The 26821-nt window shown below is 38.7% G+C and overlaps 3 protein-coding genes across 5 annotated transcripts in view; 1 reads left to right on the top strand and 2 right to left on the bottom strand.

Moving 5' to 3' along the window:
• Nucleotides 1-5545: 5545 nt before the first annotated feature.
• The window catches only part of LOC129241571 (putative uncharacterized protein DDB_G0282129), a 148679-nt gene continuing 127403 nt past the window's right edge, over nt 5546-26821 (top strand). The window contains exons 1-3 of one of the 2 annotated variants that reach the window (XM_054877978.1): nt 5546-5786; nt 8367-8719; nt 16963-18516. In XM_054877978.1, the coding sequence (XP_054733953.1) occupies nt 17074-18516 (1443 nt within the window). In that variant the 5' untranslated portion in view covers nt 5546-5786; nt 8367-8719; nt 16963-17073. Of the gene's footprint in view, nt 5965-8366; nt 8720-16962; nt 18517-26821 lie in introns of both variants that reach the window. The other variant, XM_054877977.1, reaches the window with a different exon arrangement.
• Nucleotides 19126-21644, bottom strand: LOC129241576 (protein snakeskin). Its single transcript, XM_054877984.1, has 3 exons — nt 21437-21644; nt 19654-19850; nt 19126-19577 (listed from the first exon to the last, which is right to left on the bottom strand). Exons 1-3 carry the CDS (start codon nt 21485-21487, stop codon nt 19325-19327), a joined length of 501 nt encoding a protein of 166 aa, XP_054733959.1. The 5' UTR covers nt 21488-21644; the 3' UTR covers nt 19126-19324.
• LOC129241574 (protein snakeskin-like) lies at nt 23434-25457 on the bottom strand. Of its 2 annotated transcripts, none has more exons than XM_054877980.1 (4): nt 25059-25457; nt 24638-24899; nt 23931-24127; nt 23434-23873 (listed from the first exon to the last, which is right to left on the bottom strand). In XM_054877980.1, exons 2-4 carry the CDS (start codon nt 24701-24703, stop codon nt 23612-23614), a joined length of 525 nt encoding a protein of 174 aa, XP_054733955.1. In that variant the 5' UTR covers nt 24704-24899; nt 25059-25457; the 3' UTR covers nt 23434-23611. The 2 variants fall into 2 exon arrangements, with proteins under 2 accessions (XP_054733955.1, XP_054733956.1); XM_054877981.1 differs by having other exon boundaries at nt 24638-24955; nt 25265-25457.

The following is a 26821-nucleotide window of genomic DNA, read 5'->3' as shown; positions in this document are numbered from 1 at the left end:
TAACATGTTTTGGTCTTCTTCCACCATTTGCAGGATCTTCTGGCAAAATTCCAAGCGAATCGGCAAGTCTGCTGCATTCAGTTTGTTAACCATTTGAATTTTGTAGGGAAATAAGTCTAAATCTTTGTGCATTATTGTTTGCAAAGACTGTCGGCTGACACCAAGTTGAGCAGATAAGCTTCTTGTTGAAACCCTTGGATTGCTTTGTATAGCTGCAGCTACAGCAGCGATCGTTTCCTCCGTCCGAACTGGTGGGTTTCGATGATAAGGCGTTCTTGCGACTGTTCCTTGCTCAGCAAAATTATTCACCAGTCTCATTATGGTCTATCTGCTCGGGGGATCGCCGCCAAACATCCGCCTGTACTCTCTTTGTACCAAAACTACGGACTCCAGTGCGTGATAGCGGCGGACTATCCAAATTCTTGTTTGCGTGTCCCAGTTATCCATTTTAATAAATTTTAAAAATCAATCTGCAAATTAAAACAAAAATGGAACAGATAACTTAAAAAGAAAAAAAATTATTCAATTTTTTTTTGGTAGCGCCTTTCATCAGCCACCCTGTATTTTGGATCAAATACCTGGTGACATAGTTGCATATAAGTAAGTCAATGGACACTATTACTGATCAAGATGATGTCGTAAATTATCCAACTGAATTCTTCAACTCACTCGATTTGCCAGGCTTACCACCTCATAATAGTATTTATGTTAGTTTATGCGCAATAGTAATGTGTCCCGACTTTGCAACGGTACCAGACTCGCTGTGAAGAAGCTAATGGGTAACGTTATCGAAGCAACAATTTTGAAAGGGAAGTACAAAGGAGAAGACGTTTTGATACCCAGAATTCCACTGATTCCGACGGATTTACCATTCGATTTCAAACGTTTGCAGTTCCCTATTCGCCTTGCCTTCGCTATGACAATTTATAAGGCGCAAGGACAGTCTCTACAAATGTGCGGTATTAATTTAGAATACCCAATTTTTTCTCATGGACAATTGTAGGTATGTATGTAGCTTGCTCACGAGTAGGCAAACCATCGTCATTATTCATTTACGCGGAAAATGGAAAAACCAAAAACGTTGTCTACCAAATAGTGTTACAATAAAGTTCGAACGAAATTGTATCAAAGAATTTGCTTTGTTTCGTATTAATTTTATTCTCTTTCAGCAAATCATTGAATTTATCGCCTAGCGAAGCGGGCGAGGGTACGCTAGTAATACATAAAATGAGATTAGTAGGCGAGTGACATTGAAATAGGAAATCGAATTGAAATGAAGTGGGTTTCCTGACTAGGTTATGCGAAAGGATGCAGCCGCTGCCGAGCGGAGCTCATGATACCGTCCATAATATGTTTCGAATTTTTTTAAATGAATATTCATAATATTGCGTCAAATTTTATGTACGTATTTATGGAATATTTGATGGGAATATCTCACTCTTCCTACATAACTTCATCCTGCGTAATAAAAACAACAATAGCGGCTTATCTGATAAGGAAAGGGCATTACTTACTCTGGGTCTCAATCATGTGTAGTGCACAGCTTGCCAATCAGCAAGGCGAAGATACGCATATGTATGTGAGTATTCCTATAAATACATACATACGTATGTACATACGAGTATGTGTTCTCAAAATTTAGCATAGTAGTGGATGAGTATTGCTTGTAAAAGTGCACTTAGTCTTGCCATAAATTCTGTGACAAATTTTACAATGCAAACAGCGAGAACGAGTTCGCAGAAGAATGTTCCGTTATTTTTGATTTGTTCGAATGCATTGTCTACTCATAAATTATACTCAGCTTCGTGGCAAACTTCGCTTGTTAATGGAGTTAGCTAAGCAAATCGCATTGCACTGATGGCATTACAAAAGTGTGGTAAAAGTGCAAGTGAGATTTGCTAAAAAGAATAATATTTCGAGAATGTATGTTTACCGCTCGATCAATCGTTTTTCCCAAACGTCGGAAGTGACAGACAGAAAAAGAAGTGGTCGACCTCGCGTGGTTCGTATCAGTGCAGCTATAAAAGCCGTTCGAGAGAGAATTCGCAGAAATCCCCTTAGAAAGCGGGAAATCATGTCTAGGGACATGAATGTATCGACCACATCCATGTCCAGACTAGTTAGAGATGATCTCCACATGAAAGCCTTCCGTCGTTCAACTGGTCATGTTTTGACAAGAAGAAGAAGAAAATTAGACTTGACAGATGCAAGTAGCTTTTTCGGTGGCACGCGGTCAACGGCCGTGAAAATATTTTTTTCACAGATGAGAAAATTTTCACTGTTGAAGAAGTTTTTAATAAGCAAAATGACAAAATCTATGCTAAAATTTTAAAAGACGCAAAACATGTTGCTCCAAAGGTTCAGCGTGGCCAGCAAACCAGCCTTCGTAATGGTTTGGTGGGGAGTGTCTTGTAAAGGCGAGATGTATTTGCGAAAAAAGTGTACCAGGAGGAGGGCGTCCTAGAAGGCGCGGTGAAGCAATAGAGCAATACTCTCTTCAGTGGAGAGCGTTGGATGTGCCAGTAAGATTCCAGCCCATACGGCAAAAACCACTCAGCAGTGGCTAAAATATAATATTCCCGGGTTCATAGTCCATTGGCCTACAGTTTGCGGTCAGAATTGGAAAACATGGCTTGTCGAAGACCTCACAGAAATTTAAAAAGTCTCAAACAATCTTTGGTTCGAGCAGCGACGTCAATATCCATGGAAAACCGTGCGTGCTGCAATGGCTGAATGGTCTAACCGTTTTAAGGCTATTTCATATAATTTTTTATACTTGCCATATAGGGGTTCTCTCACCATTCCTCTGGGTTGTTGTTCTAAATGATCTGTTGGAGGAGCTGGTGAAGGGGGGTTGCAGGGTAATTGCCTACGCGCATGACGTGGCACTAATTGTTAGAGGAAAATTTTTGGATACTCTGTACAACTTGATGCAGGGATATCTGAATGCAGTTGTTAGATGGGCAACGGATTGTGGCCTGTCGGTGAATCCTCTTAAGACGGAGCTCGTCCTATTTACGAGGAAATATAAAATACCCAGAGCTCAACTTCCCTCACTAGGGGGCGCTCCTCTGATGCTTTCTGACAAGGTGAAGTACCTAGGTATTATCCTTGACAGCAAGGTTACATGGAAGCCCAATATTGAGGAAAGGGTGAGGAAGGCAACAATCGCCTTGTATGGGTGCAAGGGCGCAATTGGCAAAAGATGGGGCCTCTCGCCTCGAGTTGTTTTCTGGCTGTATAATACTATTGTAAAGCCTATCTTGTTATATGGAGTCATAGTCTGGTGGAACTCACTAGAGAAGACGACATTGGTGAAGAAGCTGGAAAGAGTTCAGAGGTCGGCACTCATTGGAATCAGTGGGGCGCTTCGAACGACTCCTACTCTGGCGCTCAACGCAATGTTAAATGTGGTACCCGTAGATATCGCAGGCAGAACTGCCGCAATCAGACTGAGGGGCTGGAGCTATAAGCTTAACCTAACTTATGGGCACTCAAGCATCCTTAGAAACTTTGAGTTCATCCCTCTGTCAACAGACCAGTGTATACCCTCGTTTAGTCCAACCGGAACATTCTCCACTCACATCCCATCAAGGGAAGAGTGGACGGGGGGCTACACTTGGGGGCAGGGCCAGGTGAACTTGTTCACGGATGGATCGAAGTTGGAAGGAAAGGTTGGCGGAGGAGTCTTTTGCGAAGGGCTCCCCATCAGACTAAAATTCAGGTTACCGGACCACTGCAGTGTGTTCCAGGCAGAGGTAGCCGCAATCAAGGAGGCAGCTGATTGGCTGCTCAAATGTGTACTAACAGTCAAGAAGGTAAATATTTACTCCGATAGCCAAGCGGCAATAAGGGCCCTCGGGTATATGACGGTGCATTCGGAATTGGTCAAGGAATGCTTGACCTCACTTTCGACTGCGTCCGAATTCTTTGACATCAGCCTCATCTGGGTTCCCGGTCACAGCGACATTGCGGGAAACTGCGAGGCGGATGAGCTGGCCAGACAAGGGACATGTGAGGTGATTTCCCCACGAAGGGAGAAAATTGGAATCCCCCTGACTACCTGCGGTCTGCTCCTGGAAAGATGGGCATCGCGCAAACTCAGCGAGCGCTGGGCAAATGCACAAACGTGCAAAGTCGCAAAATCCTTCTGGCCACGTGTGGACCGAAGGCGCTCGGGTGAGCTTGTGAGGCTGACAAAATATCAGCTCTCCAATCTAGTGGGTTCTCTCACAGGACACAATGCGCGAGGAATGCATGCTGTGAGACTTGGAATCACCTCGAGTCCTTTCTGTGCTGGATGTAGGATGAGGTGGAATCATCTCAGCACCTTCTCCTTAGCTGCCCTGCCCTGGCGAGGCTAAGATTCAGGCATCTTGGCTCTTACTTCTTTGCCACGCCTGCTGATATAGCTGGCGCTGACATTAAAAATCTGATGAGTTTCATCAGCAGCATTAAGCGGTTGACGCAAACATAGTCATCGTTCATAATCCGCACGCTCCTAACCTTCCCATCACCACCTCTCCCCGCCCTCTCCCTGCACCTCATCGGTCCTTCCCCTCTCCTCACTTCCTTGACAATGGTATCACAGAGAACGAATCTTTCTTCGTCCAAGTGTGCTCACTCCCTGGGCAACCATACTAACCTAACCATACAGTCCGTAAAACACTGGATTTACTACCTCGTCGTTTCGGTGAGTAGTTTATCTCTCGTCTCCGGTGGATCTTGGTGGTCAGATCGTGTAATATCACTGTGGGGTATGTATTTAAATCTATAGGCTTTGTGGATAATCCAGCTTCCTTGGAGAAATTGGAAGCCGAAGTCCTCCAGCGAGTCATTCAAAATTGGTGTTTTGGCATTTGCGGCCAACATTTGAAAGGGATTACCTTTAAAAATAAATGTCATGAAGGTTCAATTTTAATTCTTGTTGTTTTATTTCAATTTAAAATCCGATACCTCTAAATTAATCACCCTTTACAATTCATTTACGAATGACGGTATTCTGAGAAGTAGCTGCGAAATAATTTTCAATTCAATAAAAGTGAGCCCTTAAAAACTAGGAATGAAAATTAAGCGAAATAGGAAATTATGGATAGAAACTTTTGGCTACTGGTGCACTTTATTGTAGAAAAGATGCAATTATTGCAATTACGTTTAGCGAGTGTTGCTTTTACCGCCGGCCCACTGTATATATCATCTTCCTTATTTACATTAACCTAACTAAACTTTTTACTTTTATGTACAAATCCTCGCTATGTTGACACCATTTTCTCAGCTACCACACACCATCTACAATTACGTCACGGCAAAATTACAATTATTTTTCCACTTCAATCTGCGCAATCTTGTATTCTATCATTCTTGGCGTTGAGCTACCCCACTTGAGGTTGCGAAGTGATCTCACTCATACGCTCCGGTTGGCTCTCCAACAACTGAACTCTTATGCCAACTGAAAAAGAGGTAGGCAGTTAACAGTTAGTCTCTTCGTTTACTGAGCGGTAAAGCATGTGATCTCAAGCATTGATCGGCCAGCACTATCGCCAATAGCCTGTGCAGGAGGCATCCCCATTAACTGCCACAACAATTTGAACTTAACAGCAGAGCAAAACAGTTAAACGTTGTTACGCGGCGCGCCGTTCGACTTTGTTTAAAGAACGCGAATAAACGAATACATGAACGAACGAAGAGCGACTGTCCGTTTATCGTCGAGAGCAGAATAAATTGCTTTAGGTGCTTGCGTGTTGTGGCTATAAAAATATTAAATTAAAACGTATTATTACTAAAGAGTAAATATGTAAAAATGAGTTTTAAAATATTTGAAGAAGTTTTTAAGGAAAATATGCAATGATAATATTTGCAAAACAATATTTTTATGTGAAAGACATTTAGTTTTATAAGTGACATCGAGCGACCGGGGCGTTTCATAACGTGCAAAAATTAAAATTAAATAAAAAATATATATATGTGAGTGAGAGTTCACACATATGCATATAGAAGTTAAGTGAAGTGGACTGAGTGCGAAACTGAAGCCAGTCAATGTGTAACTACCGCACTTAAATACATGAATATATACATATATGCACATACAAAAATATATACCCTGCAGTAAAAACACCATAGCCGCATACGGCGTACACATTTCGTGACTATGTTCACAGTGGAGCGAAAAGAATTTGTACCATCACAGATACCATCACAAGTAATACAAAGCACCAAAACGGGAAATGCTTGATCATAGACTTCGTTGAAACAGACACCTCATTGACAACTAAGGACAATTTAGCAATTTAAGGCTTAATTGGCAAACAATTTTTGGCAGCTTTTATATGGAAACCTGTGAAGTATATTTATGAGAAGAGACAACCACCTATTCAATGAGAAAATCAAGCATCATGAAAAAGAATTGCATTAAAACCAAATAGAGAAAAACCATACAACGAACTTTCAATGGAAATATATTTGAATAATAGATTTCTTTTGAAAATGATACTCTTTATAAATTCAAACCCAAAACCCAAAAGGAGGTACTAGAATGCCGTGACGGGGGTTAAGCCACTGTTTTCGACTCATAGGAAGGGCGAAGAGAGGAGTTCAATGGGCTGTGGAAGAACGCAATTGCAATTGACCTCCCAAAAAAAAAAAACAAAGATTGCGGATTTTATAGTATTTAAGGGAAACGTGATTGGTTGGAACAAAACTTATTTTAATTTTATTACCTACCAGCTTCCACAACGGCCTTGGAGTTGCATTTTGTTCAAGGAGCAAAGAGCAACAGCTACTGCCCTCTTATGCTATGAATAATTACCAAGGTATCTCTCTTTTTGTCTAAACAAAGTCAGACTTCAATCAGACCTCCATCGTAAGACTGGGAAAGATGCATATTTCTTATACTTCTATAAACTAATAGATTACATTCTAAAGTTAACTTGACTCCCTTTTCTTCAGACCAATATTTTGCAAAAAAAATCACTTTCAGCTGTCAAATATTAATTGTTTAAGCGTAATTGTATGTGTATGAACACCAGTCGGTCAAGGACTGCTACTCCATCAGCATTTCCCAAACACTAATGGAGAATTCTTCTGCTATAACAACAACATCAGGAACGCAATTTAAAGCGTAATTGTCTCAGCTAATTGGCCTGTTTGAATAAATAATCGATTCTAAGAGTTCATAAATGCACTGCTGTAGTGCTTACCAAGGAGAAGTATCATCCAATATATGTACTAGCTTGTGCAGAATATATGGCACCCTAAATACAAAAGGGTCACAACTCAAAATTTTCCACACTCGAGCTTGACTTGTTTACAATAGCACAGAAAACAAACTATGTGACATATCGCGCTGAAATTTGCGATGTAAGCTTATAACAGTCCTACCAAAAAACAAAAAATTTATTTTTGCCATATGGCCTCTGGTGACGGTCAAGCATTGTTTGACAAGAACTTTACATGTGTGCGTGTCGGGTGCTTGACGCTAATATCTAAAATTTTTGATTTTTACCGACAACAAGTATGTGTGACACGACGACACCCGACTGCACTAACACATACAAAGCGCAGTCAAGCATGCTGTATCGTCACCAGAGGCCAATATGTCATGCGCGGACCGTTTTATTGATAACGTCTCATTCATATTTGAGCAGAAGTACATTTTGAGTTGTGACCCTTTTGTATTTAGGGTGCGATATGTAAAGTGTTTGTGGGCGTCAAATAAAGTGTAACTTAAAAGCAATAAGGACTTGGTAAAAATTTATGTAGTGGATATCAAGGGCGTAAAATAATGCGGTTGAAAGCAATTGCAGGGTATTCAGCGTGGTTTGGTGCCGTCCTATGGAGTCTGGAGATCATGCGATTTACTGCAGGGTATAAATGTACAGATATGTATGTACATGCAAACAGCAGGTCTTCAATAATCGCCGCGGTTATCGCTTATCATCAATATAGGCTATAATTTAAATATTATTTTGTTAGCTTAGCTGACATCCAGTTGTTGTGTCGTAAACAGTGACTCGATATATGTTATTTGCTTTTTATCTTACCATTTGTGTTTTACTTTTCGTAACGTAAAACAATTTCAGTTGAAATATCTAAGTTTTTAGTACCGTTTAGTCAATAAGAACACAATTTTTATGCGCAAATCGGAAAAATACCAAAATCTGAAATTCACCAATTTAAAAAAAAAAATCGAATAAAAAAAAATGGAAACATTTTCGGTTTCCCTGTGTTTCCCTCGTCAAACTGACTTTAAATAATAAAAATGCAGTTTTCCTCTTTGGCATTGAAAAGTGGCGAAGACGGTGGAACCAGATTCTCTCTGATATTTAAACAGTCATTTTAGTCATTGCAACAGTCTTTGCTCTTAATAGGCAGCCTAAATGGGATTACACTGTTTATTAAGCTATTTGCTGATATCGAATGGCGCTTTCAAAGTAAATGAAAAAGTGAAAAATACCAATTCGGTAAGAGTGCGAAAATGAGTATCTTCGTATTGTGGCAATAATGCATTAACAAGTGAAATCCAAGTATGAAAGAAATATTAAAAGTGCTAAACAGATTTATAACCGGAGAAGGAAAGGAAAGAGCGAATCACCAGAAACGTGTTAAAAAAAGCAGAGACAGTAGTCGGTGGCTACCTTAAAACTAAATACATACATTTGTCAAGTTTTGTTAAGAAAAAACAAATTTGAATTGGATCTGATAAGTGAAGCATCGTAAAAATGTGAGTAAATAAAGATAGTATAAAGATGTTGTGAAATGTTGTACTTAGTTTTATGCAAAATATTAAGCCGTTCAGATTATGTCGCAAGTTAAATATTAACTCAAGTCTTTAGACTTTAACCAACCATTAAAATAATTTAAAATACGTGGACGTGCAAGTACGCAATTTTTATTAGATCAGCTGATAAGTTCAGCTCCAAATTTGTACAAAATAATTAAAGCCCCAATAATGTGCGCGCAAAGAGAAGAGAGGGAGAGAGACGCAGAGAATTTGCGTGATCAACAGAGGTCGATATCGAAAGAGCCGCACTGAAAGATGGAGAGTTTTCGTCAAGTATGCTTGCCTTGACGCCAATGCTGATCTACCAGTGCTAGAGGGAGGCAGCTGACTTTGGCTGAAACGTGCTAAGAAAAGAAACAAATATGCGGATGAGCCAAGCAAACAACTGAGCGACTTTTTAATCTCTTGTTAACTAGAGCAATAATTGTTAGTACGAGTAAAAGTGCTAAATTCAAATAACGCCAAAAGCAACACGTGAAAAACGATCTTCTGTTAATTTTTACTTACATGCAGCATGTATATGCATGCATATATTGAATTAAGACATACACTTTAGCCGTTGGAACTTTTTTGTCGATAATTTTTAGTTTTTTCTGTTCGTTAAAAAAAAAATAATTCAATAGAGCCTAATTATGAGCAGGGCATGACAAAGCAACGCATGCAAGTTTGTAAAGGTATATTCGGAGAGTTTGTATACCTTGCCATGCACTGCTAGGTCTGAATAACCAAACCACTATTTTGGCTCCAAGCAGCAAAAAATAATAATAGAAAACTGAAATCAAGTAATAACCCTTGCTTGTATTTGTAGCGAATGCCTTTGCTGAACTGATAAGACGTGAAGGTAAATGTTTATTTTGCTTTCCGCTCAGTTTCTTTGTTTCCTTACTTTGTTGCTGTTGCTTTTTCATTGGCTTCTTTGTCATGTTTTTAATTAAACTGGAGCAAAGCTTTTTTGCTGGAACAATAATGAAGGAGGGAGTATACAGTAAATTCCCAGATGTCTGAGAAATTGTAAAAACTAAATATTTTTGACTCAATTTCGGATCCAGTTATTTACATACATACATATATGTATTCACATTAATTACAATGCAATTGAAGCCTTTAAATCATTTCAATAAAGTTACCGATAAGTGCCTGAAAGCGGTTGACAATTAATATTTTAAACCGGTTTTTACAAATGCAAAAACAAACTTTTATATCTACTTATAAAATGAATTTATATACATATATACTTACATATAAGCATCGCGCATATTAGGGTTGTGCGATCAGTTCTTATAAATAAAATTATTTTTTACAGCCATACAAGCCATACAAAAAATATAGCATTAAATTTCTGTTATTTTTACCTATGTGTATGCATGGTTGCGCCCTTAACCTTTTCATGTTTTTTTTTTTTTTTTTTTTTTTTTTTTTTTTTTTTTTTTTTTTTTTTTTTTTTTCATGTGCTTTGCCCACAGAAAGTGGCCCGTCATCAGTCCAACCAGCCGTTTACACTCCCCTCTGCCTAATGACAGAAGAGTTTGCGACAGTCGATCGGACATGACAGGTAACATCAGTTTTGTCCATCTGCAGCCTCTCTCAGCCTGCCAAGCTCGCTTGTGGGTGGTAGTTACCCATTTGCTAACCGTGGCCGTGATGGCCGCAGAGGTGAGTGGCAAAGCGGGCTCTGGGCCAAAGAAGTTGGCCTCAGAGCCCATCTTAGCTAAGGAGTCAGAGGTCTCGTTACCCGCGATACCCACGTGTCCCGGGACCCATGTTAGCATCAGGCTATTATGTCTACCGACATAGTTCAGCCTGGATTTACAGGACTTCACTACCCCTGATGTGGTTGGAGGGCTGTCTAAGGCCATAAGCGCAGCTTGGCTGTCGCTGCAGACACATATAGATCTGCCTCTCCATCGTTTTTCCACAACAAAGTTCATCGTTTCTTGAACTGCATACACCTCCGCTTGAAACACAAATGCATGCATTCTAAGAGCAAAGTGCAGTTTTGTCCCGCTGGATTCCACGTAGACCCCAGAGCCAGAGCCATGCTCGGTCCTGGAGCCATCGGTAAAAATGCGAAAACAGTGTTTACCGGGCTCATTTTCATGCTTACTTTTTAGTGCTTAATGTCGAACCCAGGGCTTGCTGCCAGTACAACCGCATCCACAAGTAAGCGACATATCCATAAGTAGGAGGCCTCAATAAATTAGTAGTATTTCATTTATTTTCAAACTTTTTGGATGCTCCAATTTTAAGGTTCCTATAGTTAAAAGTTTGTCGAGTAAAAATCTAAGATATGGGAAAGGCTAAAAAAAATGTGGAGTCCAGTTGCTGTACAAAATATAAATCCATCGGAAAGTTGGGAGTCATAATTGAAGTCTATTCAAAATCTATCCATATGTCAACATCATAATTAATACAATATGCCACGACAATTTCGGTGCTGAGGAACTTTCAACTGCTTAACTTGGAAAACCCTACTATATACATGCACTAACCACTATTAATTCATTCCCCTTCGATTTCTTCTCATATGCACCTTGTTCTAAAATTACAAGCCCACCACTACTTTTTGTATAAAAATATAGTTTCTACTACAACAAAAGCCATATAACGCAAAGATTCAAGCTTTGTACAAAATTTTCCAAAATTTCATCGAAACTTTCAACTGTTTAAACAGAAATCAAAAATTTTGTCTGCATACAGTTGTATAGCCAAAAAAGTGCTTAGAATGTCAACATCTAAATATTATATATATCAGAGTTTAAAGGAAAAATAGATAGAAAAAAATCTAAATTGCCATCTTATTGGTGCTGCCTGATCAATGTGCCTGGATTCTAACCGATCGTGATGCCTCTGGCTTCCTCGACACTCGTTGGCCCTCCCTTATGTTATGTGAAAACAAACACACATACATATATATATATTCTATATACATAACTAGTATCTTACAGATATACAAATACATACAAATACGTTCTGATATCAACTTTGCGGCGGAGTTGCGAAATTTTAATGATCGGTTTATCACTTTACCGTGACTCTCTGCGCTTTGGGTTCTCTTCAGTTCAGCTTAATTGCAACTATTGTTCGTTGAGCTGCTCACTATTTCAGTCACGTTATTTGGCTGTACATACTACATACACACAGATATGCATACAGCATTGAATCCAATCGAACTTCATGATGTCAGCCTAGCATTTATTCCCTACATTACCAACTTTTTGAACTGGCAATTATTATCGCGATTAAGCAGCAATAAATGCACAGGGCCTTGCTATTTTTCCGTGCTTCCTCACCATTACAAGGTCGTTATTCACAGGATATTTGTTAGATTTATGTAATGTCTGATTTATGCAAATGAAGGCTGGAATGAAAAAAATAGCCTTCACTTTTTTTAAGTATATATTTATTAGTTTTAGTGTAAGAAATGATTCCCTACTCTACACCGGAGCAGCCTTGTAGAGGCCTAGTCGGAGCAAAGCTATTGGAATATTTTTAGTATTTCCGTGAAAGTTTTTGTGATTACTTAGCGCAGGGCCGTAGAGAGCATATCCGGGCCCCGGGGGAAAATTGCAATGCGGGCCCTTTCCAATTATATCTAATTCATATAAATACGTATAATCTCGAGTCCGGGCCCCTCTGAAAACTCCGGGCCCAGGGGGAAAAGTACCCGATCCCCTTCCCCTCTCGTCGGGCCTGACTTAGCGGTTTTCAGTACGTCTAAGTATCCAGAACAATTTCAAAGTGGCTTTTTCGACGAGATGAAAGTTAGTGCTGACTAAAGTGTATTAAACAAAGTAAAACAAAAATAAAACAAAAAAAAATTTTGCCAAGCACTTTTTTCCATGATGCAGTTCTTAGCGTCAATGAGTTCATTTGTCTTAATGTTCGGCGTGCTATTGCAAGAGTCTTCCTGTACAGCAGCCAGTCTGCCGCTTCTGGAGATCCATTTTTAGCAGCAATCCATAAGTCTAGCTTGATGATAATCATAAACTGTATTTAGCTCAGCATAAACAATCGAACCAAATTAAAAAAAACCTCAACTTTGTAAGTGACCTAAAGAAGGTTAATATAAACAAATACATGAATTGTTATGTTTTAATAAATAGGCGTGGTTCAGATATTGGTTTCACTCTGTTTAATGCACCTTCGTGCTAAAATTTTGAAAAAGTATGTACCTATGCCATATTTCAAGTAACATAAATGATATATTGACAACCCTCATCTTCGGCTTTTGATTTAAATTTTTTTGCTGGAGTCATTATTTTATCTTTCTAAAAGAAAATAACAGCACTTGAGGAATTTTATCAACACTCTTGCATGCTTGGCACGAATTGATAAAGTGCGAAGCTATGAGACTTTGTAGAAAAATTGAGCACTTTATCTATCCAGGTGCAATCACTAGGCAAGTGAAGAGCCCAACTGTCATGAAACTATTTTCGCAAGCACGTAATCTTACAATAAGTTTTACAAAAATAGCTTCGAGTACAAAATTAAAAAAAAAAAATAAAACGTTCATGTACTGCTGAGACGAGCTTTCATTGAAAAGCCAATGGGCCGAAAAGGTTGTTAGAGTTGTTGAATAATACTTACATACAAATATATTTGTTTAACGTCAGAGTACAACAAACATAAGTTGGCTTATCATTGAGCCACTCGCGCTTTTGTAATTGTCAAAGTGTGTTTGGCACTTTTTATTAGCTTTTTGTAATTACGTAGTAGATTTTGTTTATGTGTGTGCATCTTTACAGCCAACAGCCAAACAGTTGTCACCATTCCCAAAGCCATACGAATACAAGTTCGTCCCCATTAGCAATGCTGCGGCCATTAGGCGGGCTTTTCGGCATTTCATCGATGGCACAGTGGTCAGTTTTTATGTTTTAATAACGGAAAAAATATTGTATGATGTGGTGTCGTTTAGGGCTTCTAAAGGTTTTTTTGTTGTTGGAAAGTCACACCTCGTTTTTGAAATATTTGTTTTTAAATAGAATCATCTGAGTGAACTAAAGACGAGTGTCAAAAGTGTAAAACCGGGTTATGCGTTTTATTACTTCGATATAATGAAATACACATAGTTCTTTTCCTTCTTATTGATTGGCACGAAAACCGCTTACGCGATTTTGACCGAGTTTAAGAAAGCGCGCCGGTCATTTCTTTCTCGTGTTAATCGGCACCAGTTGGACACTCCAAGTGAAGCCAAGTCCTTCTCCACCTGATCTTTCCAACGCAGAGGAGGCCCTCCTCTTCCTCGACTACCACCAGCTGGTACCGCATCGAATAGTTTCAGAGCCGGGGCGTTTGTACGCATTCGAACGACATAACCCAGCCAGCGAAGCGGCTGAATCTTTGTTCGCTGCAGTATATCTATGTCGTCGTAAAGGTCATACAGCTCGTTGTTTCATCGCCTACAATACCCTTCATCACCAACGTGAAAACAGCAAAAAATCTTACGCAGAATCTTTCTCTCAAACACTCCAAGGAACGCCTCATCGGGCATTGCCATAATCCAAGCTTCTTCGCCATACGTCAGGGCACACATATTTACTCTGAGAAAATAACAGATTTAGACTTTGGCTGTATCAAGCAGAAGTCGGCAAGAATAATAAATCCTAAAAATGATTAAAATTTTGTAATGAAATACCAACTCAAATAAAAAGTTGTGCAAACATTGGAACTTCCAGCAGTCTGCTATTTAATCCCTGAAGAATATGGCTTATTAGATTGGCTTGGCATGGGAACTAGGCCTTTGCATCCGTTCTAGTATCACCATTCTAGATCTCGTCCATTCAAGCCGTCTGTCCCCAAAGGAATCTGTAGGATGAAGCTGGAATTTTAATTTTTTGTTGCAAACAAATACTTAAAACATCGAGAGACCCTAAAAATGCACAACTTTTCTAACGAGCGTTCTAAATTTTATTTATGCATTTATATTAAATTCTAAAACCGACATTCGTGAATCTGGTACAAAAAGTTGATATTAGAGCAGCTGAATCGAATATTTTCCCACTCATCTCTGCTTGATTTCAAATTTTGCATTACAACCGATGTACAACAATTTTATAGCATTTTGATTCTTTCGAGTATCCTATAGGACTGCGACACTATGTATAACATATCTTGTCACATCGCACGCTCTTTTGTTTTTGCTGCTATAGCGCCGTGTCATCTCCTGCCGTCACCACTTTAAAGTCGCACGCACTGACGACACCTTATCAAGCGCCATAGGATATTTGTGTCGTTTCAACTCGAAACTCACTAGTCATTTTTGCTCTATTTATTTTTGATGTTTTGCCTTCCTTTTGTACTGAACATTCGTTTTGATTTGATAAGCAAAAAGTTCGTTCTTATTTGTTACTTTCATATTTTCATTTTGCTCACAATTTATCTAACAGCAAAAAATAACGAGACGAACCAACCAACTAAATAGCCGATCAAAACACCGAAAGGCGACAGTTGGCATATTCGTATCACCTGTTTATTTAAGCAAATTTTATGTTTTATTCACCATCGCCGCTACGTTCGTCAGACTCTTCGCAATCCAAATGCTTTTGGCGCAAAGGTAAACTAAGGGCATTGCTTGTGTTGTATTAAAAATATATATTAAAAAAAGCAATTTGGCTTATTTTACCAATATTTTTGTTTGGTTGTGTGTTGGATTGTGTAGTTATGAGTGCATAATTAAATAAAACTATTTAAAGTATCAGATACCAGCAAAAGGCGAAAGATTAAACAGTGAAACAGTTTTTGTCGGGCGGTGAGTGACTGGCCAGTTCAAAGGCAGGTGGACCAGTAGACATAAATCTGGCGTTATTAGAGAATGTTTTGAGCAATGTGCTTCTGAGAAAATGCGATGAGACTTGCCTCTAACAAATAATTTTTAAATTATTCTCAATTAGCCGCCAGAAGTATCAACGGAGGCACCGGCAGATGTGGCATACAGTCCGGCGGCTATATTCGCTTTAATTGACTGATAGAGGATTAGTCACTGGTTACCACACCGGCCACTACTGTCCCACACCGAACAGATCTGTCTGTTGCAAAATGCAACTTTAAGTATACTCGGATCTGGAACACGTCGAAATGTCTGAACACATTTTTCGTGAACATCTGACCATAATCGGACCCTTTAACCGTTATCTAACCCATACTTCGTGTCGCATCTACTTACCTCGGTTGGACCTCGTTGACAGCACAGTTTGGAAAATTCAACTACGCCTGGCTTAGAAAGGCTGCTACAGCAACAATAACAATTAGCAAAGGCTAATTCCCTTGTTGTTGTTTAAGCTTATAATGGGGCTTCAAATTACAAATACATCCGTATATATTATAGAATATAGATTTCAAACATACATTTAGACATCGATATTATCAATCCACATAAGTATTAGAAAGGGTATAATATTTTTTTATTGAATATAATAACATAGGGTGGGCCATGTAAACTTTGAATCGGCTTTGAATCGGCTATAAAAAAAAAAAACTACTCAATATTTTTTCAAATTTTTTTTGTTATTTTAAAGATTGAACATTGTCATTTATGAATGAAAAATAATTAATATCGTTCAAATGACTGCCACGATTGGCTTTGCAGTAGGCCATTCGATCAACCCAATTTTTAAGCACATTTTCTATTGTTTGGGCTCCAATTTCATGAATGGCAACTTAGATTTCGTGTTTTAAAGCATCAATCGTCTCTGGATGGTTCGCATAGCATTTGTCCTTAACGGCTCCCACAAAAAATAGTCCGAGGCGGCCAATTGATATCGGAATTCAAAAACGGTAGCCAAAAGTTCGAGTGTTACTTGGCAGTGTGACAAGTTGCACCGTCCTGTTGAAACCAAATGTCGTCCATGTCATCCTCTTCAATTTTTGGAAACAAAAACTCGTTGAGCATGTCACGGTAACGCTCGCCATTTACTGTAACCGCGGAAGAAGAAGAAAACTCACCACTTTGGAAATAGATTTTCAATATTTCCCAATTTTGTTCAAGCGTATAGCGTCCCATTTCGTAAATTTCAAACCTTTAAGTAAATTATGAACACATTTGACATGTCATTTGTGCTACCATTCTCAAAAAAATAGGTGGTTGAAAAAGCGAACGCTATATGTCCCACCCGTATTTATTATTATTTATTAAAATAATTTGCGTGCAATTTTTAATATGTCGCATTTTTTTGAAATATTTTCAGAAAACCAAACAGAACAAACCGTTAAGGGGTGAACTACATCGCAGTAAATTTTGTGGAACATTTTCAAGAACACTTAACTTGGAGGTAGGAGATTGGAATAAAATTGCAATAATGAACTCCACCAAAGAAATCAAAAATGGGACGAAAGCGCAAAAGAAAACCATTAAGGCCAACAAGAAGCAGCAGCTGAAACAGCAGCAACAACAACAGCAAAACAATGTAAATATACCAACTACAGCTACAATGGCTGCCCCTCTTACCCCCGCCTATTACAGTGTTAACAAGTTGACTGGAAAAACTATTAAGATGCCAACGAATAGCAACAACAATAATAATAACAATATCACACAAAACAACAATAACGTAAACCAGAAGCTGCGAGATTCTTCTGGTCGGCCATTGAGTGCCACACCGTCCTCCATGTCATTGCCGGGCTACGACAGTGGTCAGAAATTTGAACGTTCGAATAGTTTTTCATTGCGTGGCAAACTCTCTAAATTGATAAATTCCATTACGGGCAGTAAAGAAAATCTGACGAGGGTGGACGACGAGAATGCCACACCATACAAGTTCACGCGCAGCCGCTCGATGATATTGTTACGGCGCTCCAATAGGCGTAGCTTAATCGAACCGCAACTAGAACAGCTGTCCGAAGAGACCGATCCTACCTCACCGTCATCACCACGAAAAAACTCAATGGAAGTGAGCGATTTTTGCTCTGTGCCGTCGTCTGCGAATAAGCCCAGTGTCAAGACTATTCCGCTTACAAGTGGAACAACAGCAACGATAACGCCTCAGCGGCAAACCGCTCAACCTCTCACTTCAACGCCAGTGGAAGAGAACAGTGATGATACGCCTTTGCGACGAAAGCCATCATCCGTATCGTTGGCACCTGGCGAGGAAAATGGTGTGCCATTCAATCCAATAGCGAATTTTCAGCGTCGACGCTCCAACACATTACTTGCGTCTTTTAAGTCCACTATTGCCACGATAACCGGTGAGAAGAAAAAGGAGAAGCTCAATCCAAAATGGAGCGCTTCACTACAATCTCTGCAGGCCATTGATAATATGGTGAGCTATGAGAATATGTCCTTCATCGACTACGACAAGTTCAATGGCTATGAAAAGCAGTTGGAACGACAACTTTCAGCGCTAAGTTTACGAACTGATCAAAATCCTCCTGTTAACTCAGTTAGCAGTGCTATACCCGCCGTAATCAACAACAGCCCGCTGACCGCTTCGGTGACTGTAGTACGTCGTCGCAAACCGAGTGTCGCGCGACAGTTGGCTGATCGTTGCAGTCATTCGCGTAGTAGTTTGAATTTCGATACCGACTATGAGCACAATTTAGATAAACCGCGTAACGTGTATCGCGATAGTTTGGACTCCCGTAAACTGGAGCGATTGAACGACTTTTCGCGCAACTCTTTCATTTGGGACAAACAAATTGTGGATTGGCTGAATTTGGAGGACGGGTGTCTGAGAAAGCAGCGCCCAGAGAAAAGCAACCGATATGCCAACGTAGACACAGTCGATTCGGCAGCAGTTGTACAGGTAAGTCTACCTGAGCTTTACTTTTAAGCTTTCATGAAGTTTGCAAACCTGCTAACATCCGATATGTAAATTACACAAAAAAAAAATAATTGGCGCGTACACTTCTGTTAGGTGTTTGGCCGAGCTCCTTCTCCCATTTGTGGCGGGCGTCTTGATATTGTTCCACAAATGGGGGACCTACGGTTTTAAGCCGATTCCGATCGGCAAATGGTTTTTTATGAGGAGGTTTTTTATAGCAGAAATGCACTTGGAGGTTTCCAATTGCATGCCGAGGGGCGACCGTTTTTAGAAAAAAAATTGTCTATTATCATTTTGGTGTTTCATGCACGGAGATTCGAACCTACGCACGGAGATTAGTCACGCACCAACTCATTCGGCTACGATGGCCGCCACAGCCAAGTACAATATTTTGTGAATCGATTTGAACTGTTCTCTGCCATGGGGAGTGCAGTTGAGGAACTTCCCGAAATGATCTAGAAATCCTGCGAAACATAGTTACCTTCCCACTAGGCGTTCTTTTCGCAACATTTCGAAAGATAAACAGCTGTGATATTTCTTAAGGGTGTACTTCCTTTATCCTGATTTTTTAATGTGCAAAACAAGTTGTAGTGCACAGGGGACTTGTACGTTTATTGAATTTATTCATGGCTTCAACAAAATTGAATGTTTTTTATAACTATGATTAATTTATGTAGAATGCTGTTTGTGGGTTTTTTGGATTTTTTAAAATTAATTTGCACTTTGGTAAAAATAAAATGATGTAAAATAGAAAATGTATTCGGTGCATCCGCAATCATTCCTCTTGCGCTCACTGTCCAACCCCCGTGTATTCAACATCTTCCGCCTTGGAGTAGTGTATGCAGGCTAATACCGTGTCCAGCAAATAGAGAGCACCTTCAATCACACATAGCGCACCCATTGCGATGCCCGTTTGGCGCTCAGCATTTACATAGAGGAAGTCCTGATCAGACATGTAACCGCACCAGTAATGTAGAGCCACACCGCCAATGGTGACCCACATCGCCGTGCCAACCATATTCATCAATGTGTCCGTTAGTTCGCTGTAAAAATACGAAATTAAAAATATTCCGATTTTCAAAAAGATATTTTTTTTATAAAAGGCATTTAAATGCGAACCGTTTATGTTTGGTGGTTCCAAAGAAGTACGCCAAAGTATGCACTGTGGTATAGATTAGAAAGCCTACAAAAATACCCGAAGCGACTATTTCCGGGGAAGGGCTCTTCTCCTCATTTAAGTTCCACGTGCCGCTAACGCCCAAGAAAATACCCTCATCGCCAATGCAATAAAGGATGAGCACAACTACATTGATGGTCTGTGGAAAAGAGGAAATATTTTACTTGTATACGAGAATATCACATACATATACATACATACATACAAGTATATATATATATATATTTAGAGAGCGATATTTAAAGAGTTGCTTGCAAATGTTGAACTTGCAATTCGAATTAAACACAACAACAATCATGCAATTATCAGTTAACAGTTATCCTAACGCATGTTCGAAATAAAAAAAATATCTCTGAGCTGTGGGCGAGGACACATCACTATTAGGCTCTGGGTAGAAAAAGAAAACATATGTAGGAAATCTTTCGCGGTACCTGATTCCCGGAAGGCAATGGTAAGCCCCTGAAGATATCTCTGCCACGAAAAACTTCCTACACAATCTCTGCATTCCATGCCTTCAACTGCAGTAAAAAGCTTGGACTGTACACCTCATTACGTGGTGTCCCACACTTTTATTCAACTGCAAAAATCTCTCGATTCAACTTCAATTTCTAAGTTATAAAAATGTTTTAATTGCTCGTGCGCGCACATATTTATGCGCATAGCCAAAAGCTCGTTATCTTTTCTATATAATAGTAAAAAAAGCAAATGATAAGTATATTTCAAATAAAAATACATTCATGCATGTAGCTAATCATGTTCGTGTAGGCAAAACAGAGGGTAGACAACTGAGTTCGCTACATTTTAGTCAGCTGCAGTCAAAGTTTATGAATGGAATAGTTGTTTTGACTACAGTGGCTGCTCGATAAACGCGGTTAATAAAAAAAATTGTTTTATAATCCTATTTTAATTCATTAATTTTGATGCTAAACATGGAAACTAAGCAAAAACTTTGCAAGTGGTTTGTAGCTTAGGTAAATGGCAATACTTAGAAAAGCAAATTTTAAGTAATATTCGCACTTTTCTCAGACGCTCACCGGAAGCGGGCTATTAGAGGCAACTTCCAACTTATTATGCCTGCATTAGAGATATTCTCATTAAAATACACGTACGATTACGGCAAATGGAAGAAGGAAATACCTATGAGTCATAGATACTGATTGGCTTAACTTAGGGAGTATTTTTGGAGAACAGTATTTGCACCATCGTCCGCTATCTACGCAGCCAAAGATAAATTCAGTAGGGTGGCCACTAATTTTCCATTGCTGAAGTCAGCACTACATAAATACATTTGGATGACAGTTGCACCTACTTGCTCGCACAATGACAAGTGCAGTTTATGAATAGCGTCTGTCGGCATGTGTGGCCACTACATAAGTAAATACTAATGCATGCTCAAGCAGGCATTGAATTTCTCTAACTAACATCGAACGGAAATAATCAATATTTGGATGCACCATTCACGCGTAAAGCATATTTTTAGAAATAAACACTTTTTCATTTCGGCCTCTATCCGGCTGCCGCTGGTATGACGTCATCGCTGTTCGGTTTCAAGTTATGATGCTGCCCTAATAACAACTCAATTAGCTAAGACTTTAACTTAAACAGGTTTCTATAAAACTCTGTGTTTATTGCACTTGCTGGCCAATCATTTGTTGTTGCTGATTATTGAATTGCAATTCCACATTTGCAGTCACTTGCAAGTTCTGAGTCATCTTATTCGCTTACCAATTTAAATGTTTTGATGAATATCGATCCAATTGTCTCCACTGACACCATCTTAGGGCTTTTCTTTTACTCCTTTACTTGTAGCAGAATAGAAATCAAAACAAAATATTTGCTGAATATTTGTACTTTTCTGTGTATTTTGGTTCTAACCAAAAGCGCGTGCGACAGTTCGGTTTCGTTTTATCGTCGTTCGTTAACTAAAATCGAAATTGATCGCACGCCCAACAGCGAAGGCTAAAGTTGGAACATAAAACACCTACCTCTTCCACATGCTGCTTATTCAGGCGCCTTGATAAGATAACAATATCGCTATTAAGAAATGTGTATTTGTGTGTGTGCTTGTGCAATACATAGCACTTAGCTTGCATGTATTCGGGAAAACACTTACTGTTTACTTAGTTGCTATGAAAAGCTTTTTCCATTCTGTTACACAGTTAAACGAGCTCACAATTCGAGCGCTGATGATTTCATCCCACCATCTCACCGCTAGCCAAGTCTGTTGCTCTTTATTTCTTTAGTTTACATTACTAAATGTCGCCGAGGAGTTCTTTACTTCGCATTCGTATGCTTATATCTTTCCCATTCGAGTTAAAAAGCGAAACATAGTTCCATTTCAAGTTATCTTATCTTTAGTCATTGCTTTTATGGATTTAGGCCTTTGGTTGTGTTCATTTTTTTACGAAATAACTATAATCGCCTTGAACATATCACTTTGTTGTTCATGGAATTCGTAATGCGTTGTTCGATTTTGCTCGGAATTGCACTTTTTTATTTTCTTTAGGTATCTGAAGTAAGCATTGACGAGAGGTTTACGTAGCTCTTATTTGAGAGAAAGGTTCCATGAATAACTGAGAGCTTTGAGTGTAGATGCCAACGTGATGAGTTGTATGGCTCAGCAACAACAGCTGAATTATTCGGAGGGACCCAATCGTGCTAGCTTTAAATGCATTCGACGCGGTGTATTTGGCAATGGTAGAAGAGGGAAGAGGAGACCTACTTTATGCTGAAAACCTATCATTTAGAGAAGCCTTTTCTCACTTGGTACTTTTATTTGGTTGTCAGTTTTCCTAATAAAGCAAAAACAAAAAAAAAAAAAAAGATGGCGTGCGTTCCTTTAAGGGGTAACACCACTGTAGAAATTTCAAAAAATTAATTTTTTTTTTATAAGTTAAAAAAATTCTTTGAACCTTTTAAAATACAGAACAAAAAGTTTTATACGCTACCGAAGTTTATTTCATAAATATTTTAAGCTTTTAACCAAGCGTTAGTGACTGCTACCTAACGATTTCTCCAAATTTCCAAACTTTAAACGCGTTTTTCTCAAAACACGTTTTCTGAAATTGGCACGCAGCATAACTCAAACAATTTTAAATATTTTTAATCAGGTTTTTCCCTACGTCTGTATAATAACCTTCTTAAGAGAAGAGCGTAGGGGATTTTCGATAGATTAATTTAAACGATTGTTATAATTATTTAAGTGCCGTTTTTTTAGTCCAAAATAGAGTTTTTTCCTTCAAATGCTTGCTAATTCCACAAAAATAAATATTTTTTAAATCCCCTACGTGTTTCTCCAGATTAATTCTTTTCTTATCTAGATTAAGAAAAAATAAATTTCCTTGTTCCAGATTAAAATTTGCACCCTCTGTGCTGCGTGCCGCGGAGATCCTTCAAGAGAAACCACATTAGAAAAATGTCTCCAATGCCGCCATTTTGTAAAATTTTCGATCAAACTTTGTAGTTTTGTATTTTAGTATATAAGTAATAACTTCCCAAATCAGAGTGATTGTTTTCCCTTACCTTCTATACAAAAAAATTCTTTAAAAATCGTGTTTATTTTACGCGTGTACAGTGGTGTTACCCCTTAAGAAAAAGAGATATGTATGTGTATGTAGTTTTCAGCTTCATGGATGCATATTTATTGTGGACTCACCAACCGAGATATTTCGTAAAATTCATGTTTACACTGTTTTTGCACGCATACTTCTATAGCAAATACCAATCAATATGCATAGATAATTAATAAAATAAAACGTTTAATACTTATGGGTCTAGTAAAAGCAATAAGTTCCCTACAGGGAGTTGCAACGCATAACATTTCTACAGAATTTACATATGTGTGTGTGTGTCCAGCATTGGAGTAGCATTAAAGCCAATATTTCAAAGTAGCGCTCCCCTTCATTCCACAGTATAATGACTTATAACGGCATACTCCATGGGACCCTTGTAGTAAAGTACGCACCCCAAAATAGTATCCACCAAGTACAAGGCGCCTTGAACAATACACAAAGCGCCCATTGCTAAGCCAACACTGCGTTCAGAGCTGGCATACGAGAAACTCCCATCGGACATGTAACCCAACCAATAGTGAATCGCCACCACTCCAACCGTAATCCACAATGCGGTTCCGACTGTGTTCATAAGGATATCCGTTAAGTCCCTATTTAAAGGATGTAATTAGCAGAGATTTTTGTCTGATTTTGTCGCTAATACGAACCGCTTGTCTTTAGTGCCTCCAAAACAGTATCCGATAATCACCACCGCCGTGTATATTATAAATCCTACGAATACGCCAGACGCAAGCATTTCCAGCGCAGGGTTATGCTTTTCTTGTAGATTCCAGTTGCCACCGATGCCCAAAAAATCACCTCCATTGCCGGTACGATATAGGACCAGTACGCCCAAGTTATTGAGCTGAAATTGTATGTATTCAAGTGGCTGGATGTTATTTATATGTATGTACATAAATGTATCTAAAATTATAGTGAATTTAAAAATATAACTTAGAGCTCAATTAATCCAAACGTGGTTTTTCAGCTTCGATCTTTGAAATAGTTTTTTAATAGTCAATTTTCTGTAAGTTTAGTGCAAAACCACTTTTTTTAATTGTAAACGAATATAAGTATTGCGTGCCTAATAATTTATTTATTAAAATATTGCAAGGCTGTGTTTGCTAAAAAAGACACAATTCGATAATATACAAAATATGCAGTAAATAATTCGGATTTTCGAAAAACATTAAGCTACCAGTTGATGAAAGCTTTGTTTTTAGTACCACGAATTGACGAATGACGAATAAACTAACTGCTACTGGATGCCCATATTATTTATATATGTATATGCATGTATGTATTGCACACATAGACAAACGCTTCGCAAACGTTTAGATCAAATACATACGTACACATGCACATTCTTGCTTACCAGTTTCAGGATCTTAAGGCATATCGATGCCATTATTTCGTAGGAAACCATTTTTCGACTATCCATTTTCTTAAATGTTGTATATGGTTTCGTCGTTATAGCTGTAAAATACGTGCGCAGAGATTTTTTCACGATCGGTTTGTTTCTGGTTAATCGTTAACTAAAGGCGAATACAATCGTAAGCGTCGTCGGAAAATGTCCAACTAACTATACGAATGACAACATAGAATGGCTTCGTAAGTGATTCGTTTGTAGTTGTTCGCTTCGATAAGATAAGGAGAAATAAAAGGCAGGTGACTGTAGCAATAATATCGAAAACTGAAAATTGCTTAAATTGTATGTGCGTATACATATGTACATATATATGTATGTGCGTATATGTTTGTTTATGCTTGAAATAAATATGCGAGCATTTATTTACTTTTCGCTTAGGAAATATTTAGCTTCATTTACACAGTTAATTCTCATTGATAGTGACGTAATGTTTTGTTAGAAGTACATATGTATGTATGGATGTACGTGTGTATGCGTATTTAACTACAGTATTATAGGAATACGAATTTATAAGTAGATCATAAGCGCCCTTATATGCTTGTGCGCATTTATTTGTTGCTGTTGTGTACACACTTTTCCGTTTTTAAGGCCAATAAAGTTCAATAAGAAAAATTCGCCACAAATTAATCGAATAGTTTTGTCACACGCATATAAATTAAAAAATTCAATAGCAAAGTTGTGAAGTTAAAAAATTATAATGCGAATTGCGGGAAAAATAACAGCAAACATCAGTGGAACGCGAGTTACTGTAGTTCAACTGAGAATTGCCCCGCCAACTGAACTGAACTGTAATAATTTCTACAGCGAGGCGAGCGACCAACTGACTGCCATCATCATACACACATATGTATGTGTACACAAGAGAACGCGGGCTTATTCCCAGTGCGAAAATTGACTAGTTGCACGGCAATAAGAATTATAAAGTTTTAGCAACAACAAAAAACCTCATCCAGATACATCGTTCAAGTTTAGTTACACGCAAGGATGGTAGATTTACAAGGCTTGGTCAATAACTGTGGTGAAAAAGAAAATTGTGAGGGGAACTTTGGCTGCCACGCCACAGGGGATACGGCAGCCGAATTCTTCACGATCACTTCACACATATTCACACACTCACCCAATCAGTCGGTGTTCAGTTGGCAATGAAGTGTCATTGTGTTGATTTTTTGCGTATATCACTAATACAATCTTAATGACCTCAGTTACGTCAGAATATCAGCTGATTCTGTCAAATTTGCCGAGAGCCAGATAACGGTCTGTTATTAGCTACACCTTCTAAATTTTTTCATCAAGAGTTGCATGCATTTTGAGTTTTCAACAAGTACGCAACAACTTAACACACACTCGAGCCCGATTTGGTCTATGAATGCGTATTGAAACTCCGTTGGCAGCAGGCGAAAACACTCACGGACTGTTTCGCAATTTTCGAAATGTCACTAGTTGTGAACCAGTAGTAGTTTCTCTATATCAATGCAGGCATGCTAGTATAAGAAAGTATTTAGTCACGAACTATAAAATCGTTTGTGACTGAAGTGAGATTTCTCACTGCCGATGCTGTTGGCGAAGTGTACATTTCAATTAAAATGGTAAAAAATAAAATAGAATGTGTTAGTAACTGCATGCAAATCCATCAATTGTAAGGCGACATGTATAATCAATATATTACGCCATGGCGGGCAACGGAATCTTCTTACATTTGAGCATCTGTTAAATTGCTGTATATTTTTTGTAGACAGTTCACTGTGCATATAAATATCATTGGATATTTTCTGGCTTCCGATCTGTTTATTTTTTGCGTGATAAACAGAGTGCATTGGAAGGAGATAAAACCAGTGAATGCATTAGGTATTACTGTTCAAATATTATACCCTCCTTCGAGCTGAGCTGCTCTTAGTACTTGCATGAGCTAGAAAGTCTGTAATCGTTTGAATCAACTCTTCCACCCAGATATCGCGGTGTCCTCTTATATCACATTTTGATAATTTTGTTTAACCTTATTTTATATGGCTGTCTAAGATTTGAGGTTATATAAAAAATGAGGCATAATAGCAACTCAGGGATGATAGATTACCAGGTGTGGCCTTCAGCTATAGTGTACATCGGCTGCCATCTTACCGCGTACTCGGCAGC

This window comes from Anastrepha obliqua, chromosome 3 (genome assembly GCF_027943255.1).
Source record: "Anastrepha obliqua isolate idAnaObli1 chromosome 3, idAnaObli1_1.0, whole genome shotgun sequence".
In the NCBI taxonomy this organism is placed as follows: domain Eukaryota; kingdom Metazoa; phylum Arthropoda; class Insecta; order Diptera; family Tephritidae; genus Anastrepha; species Anastrepha obliqua.
The sequence above is the reverse complement of the archived record's forward strand: the minus strand, read 5'-3'. Positions and strand labels throughout refer to the sequence as shown.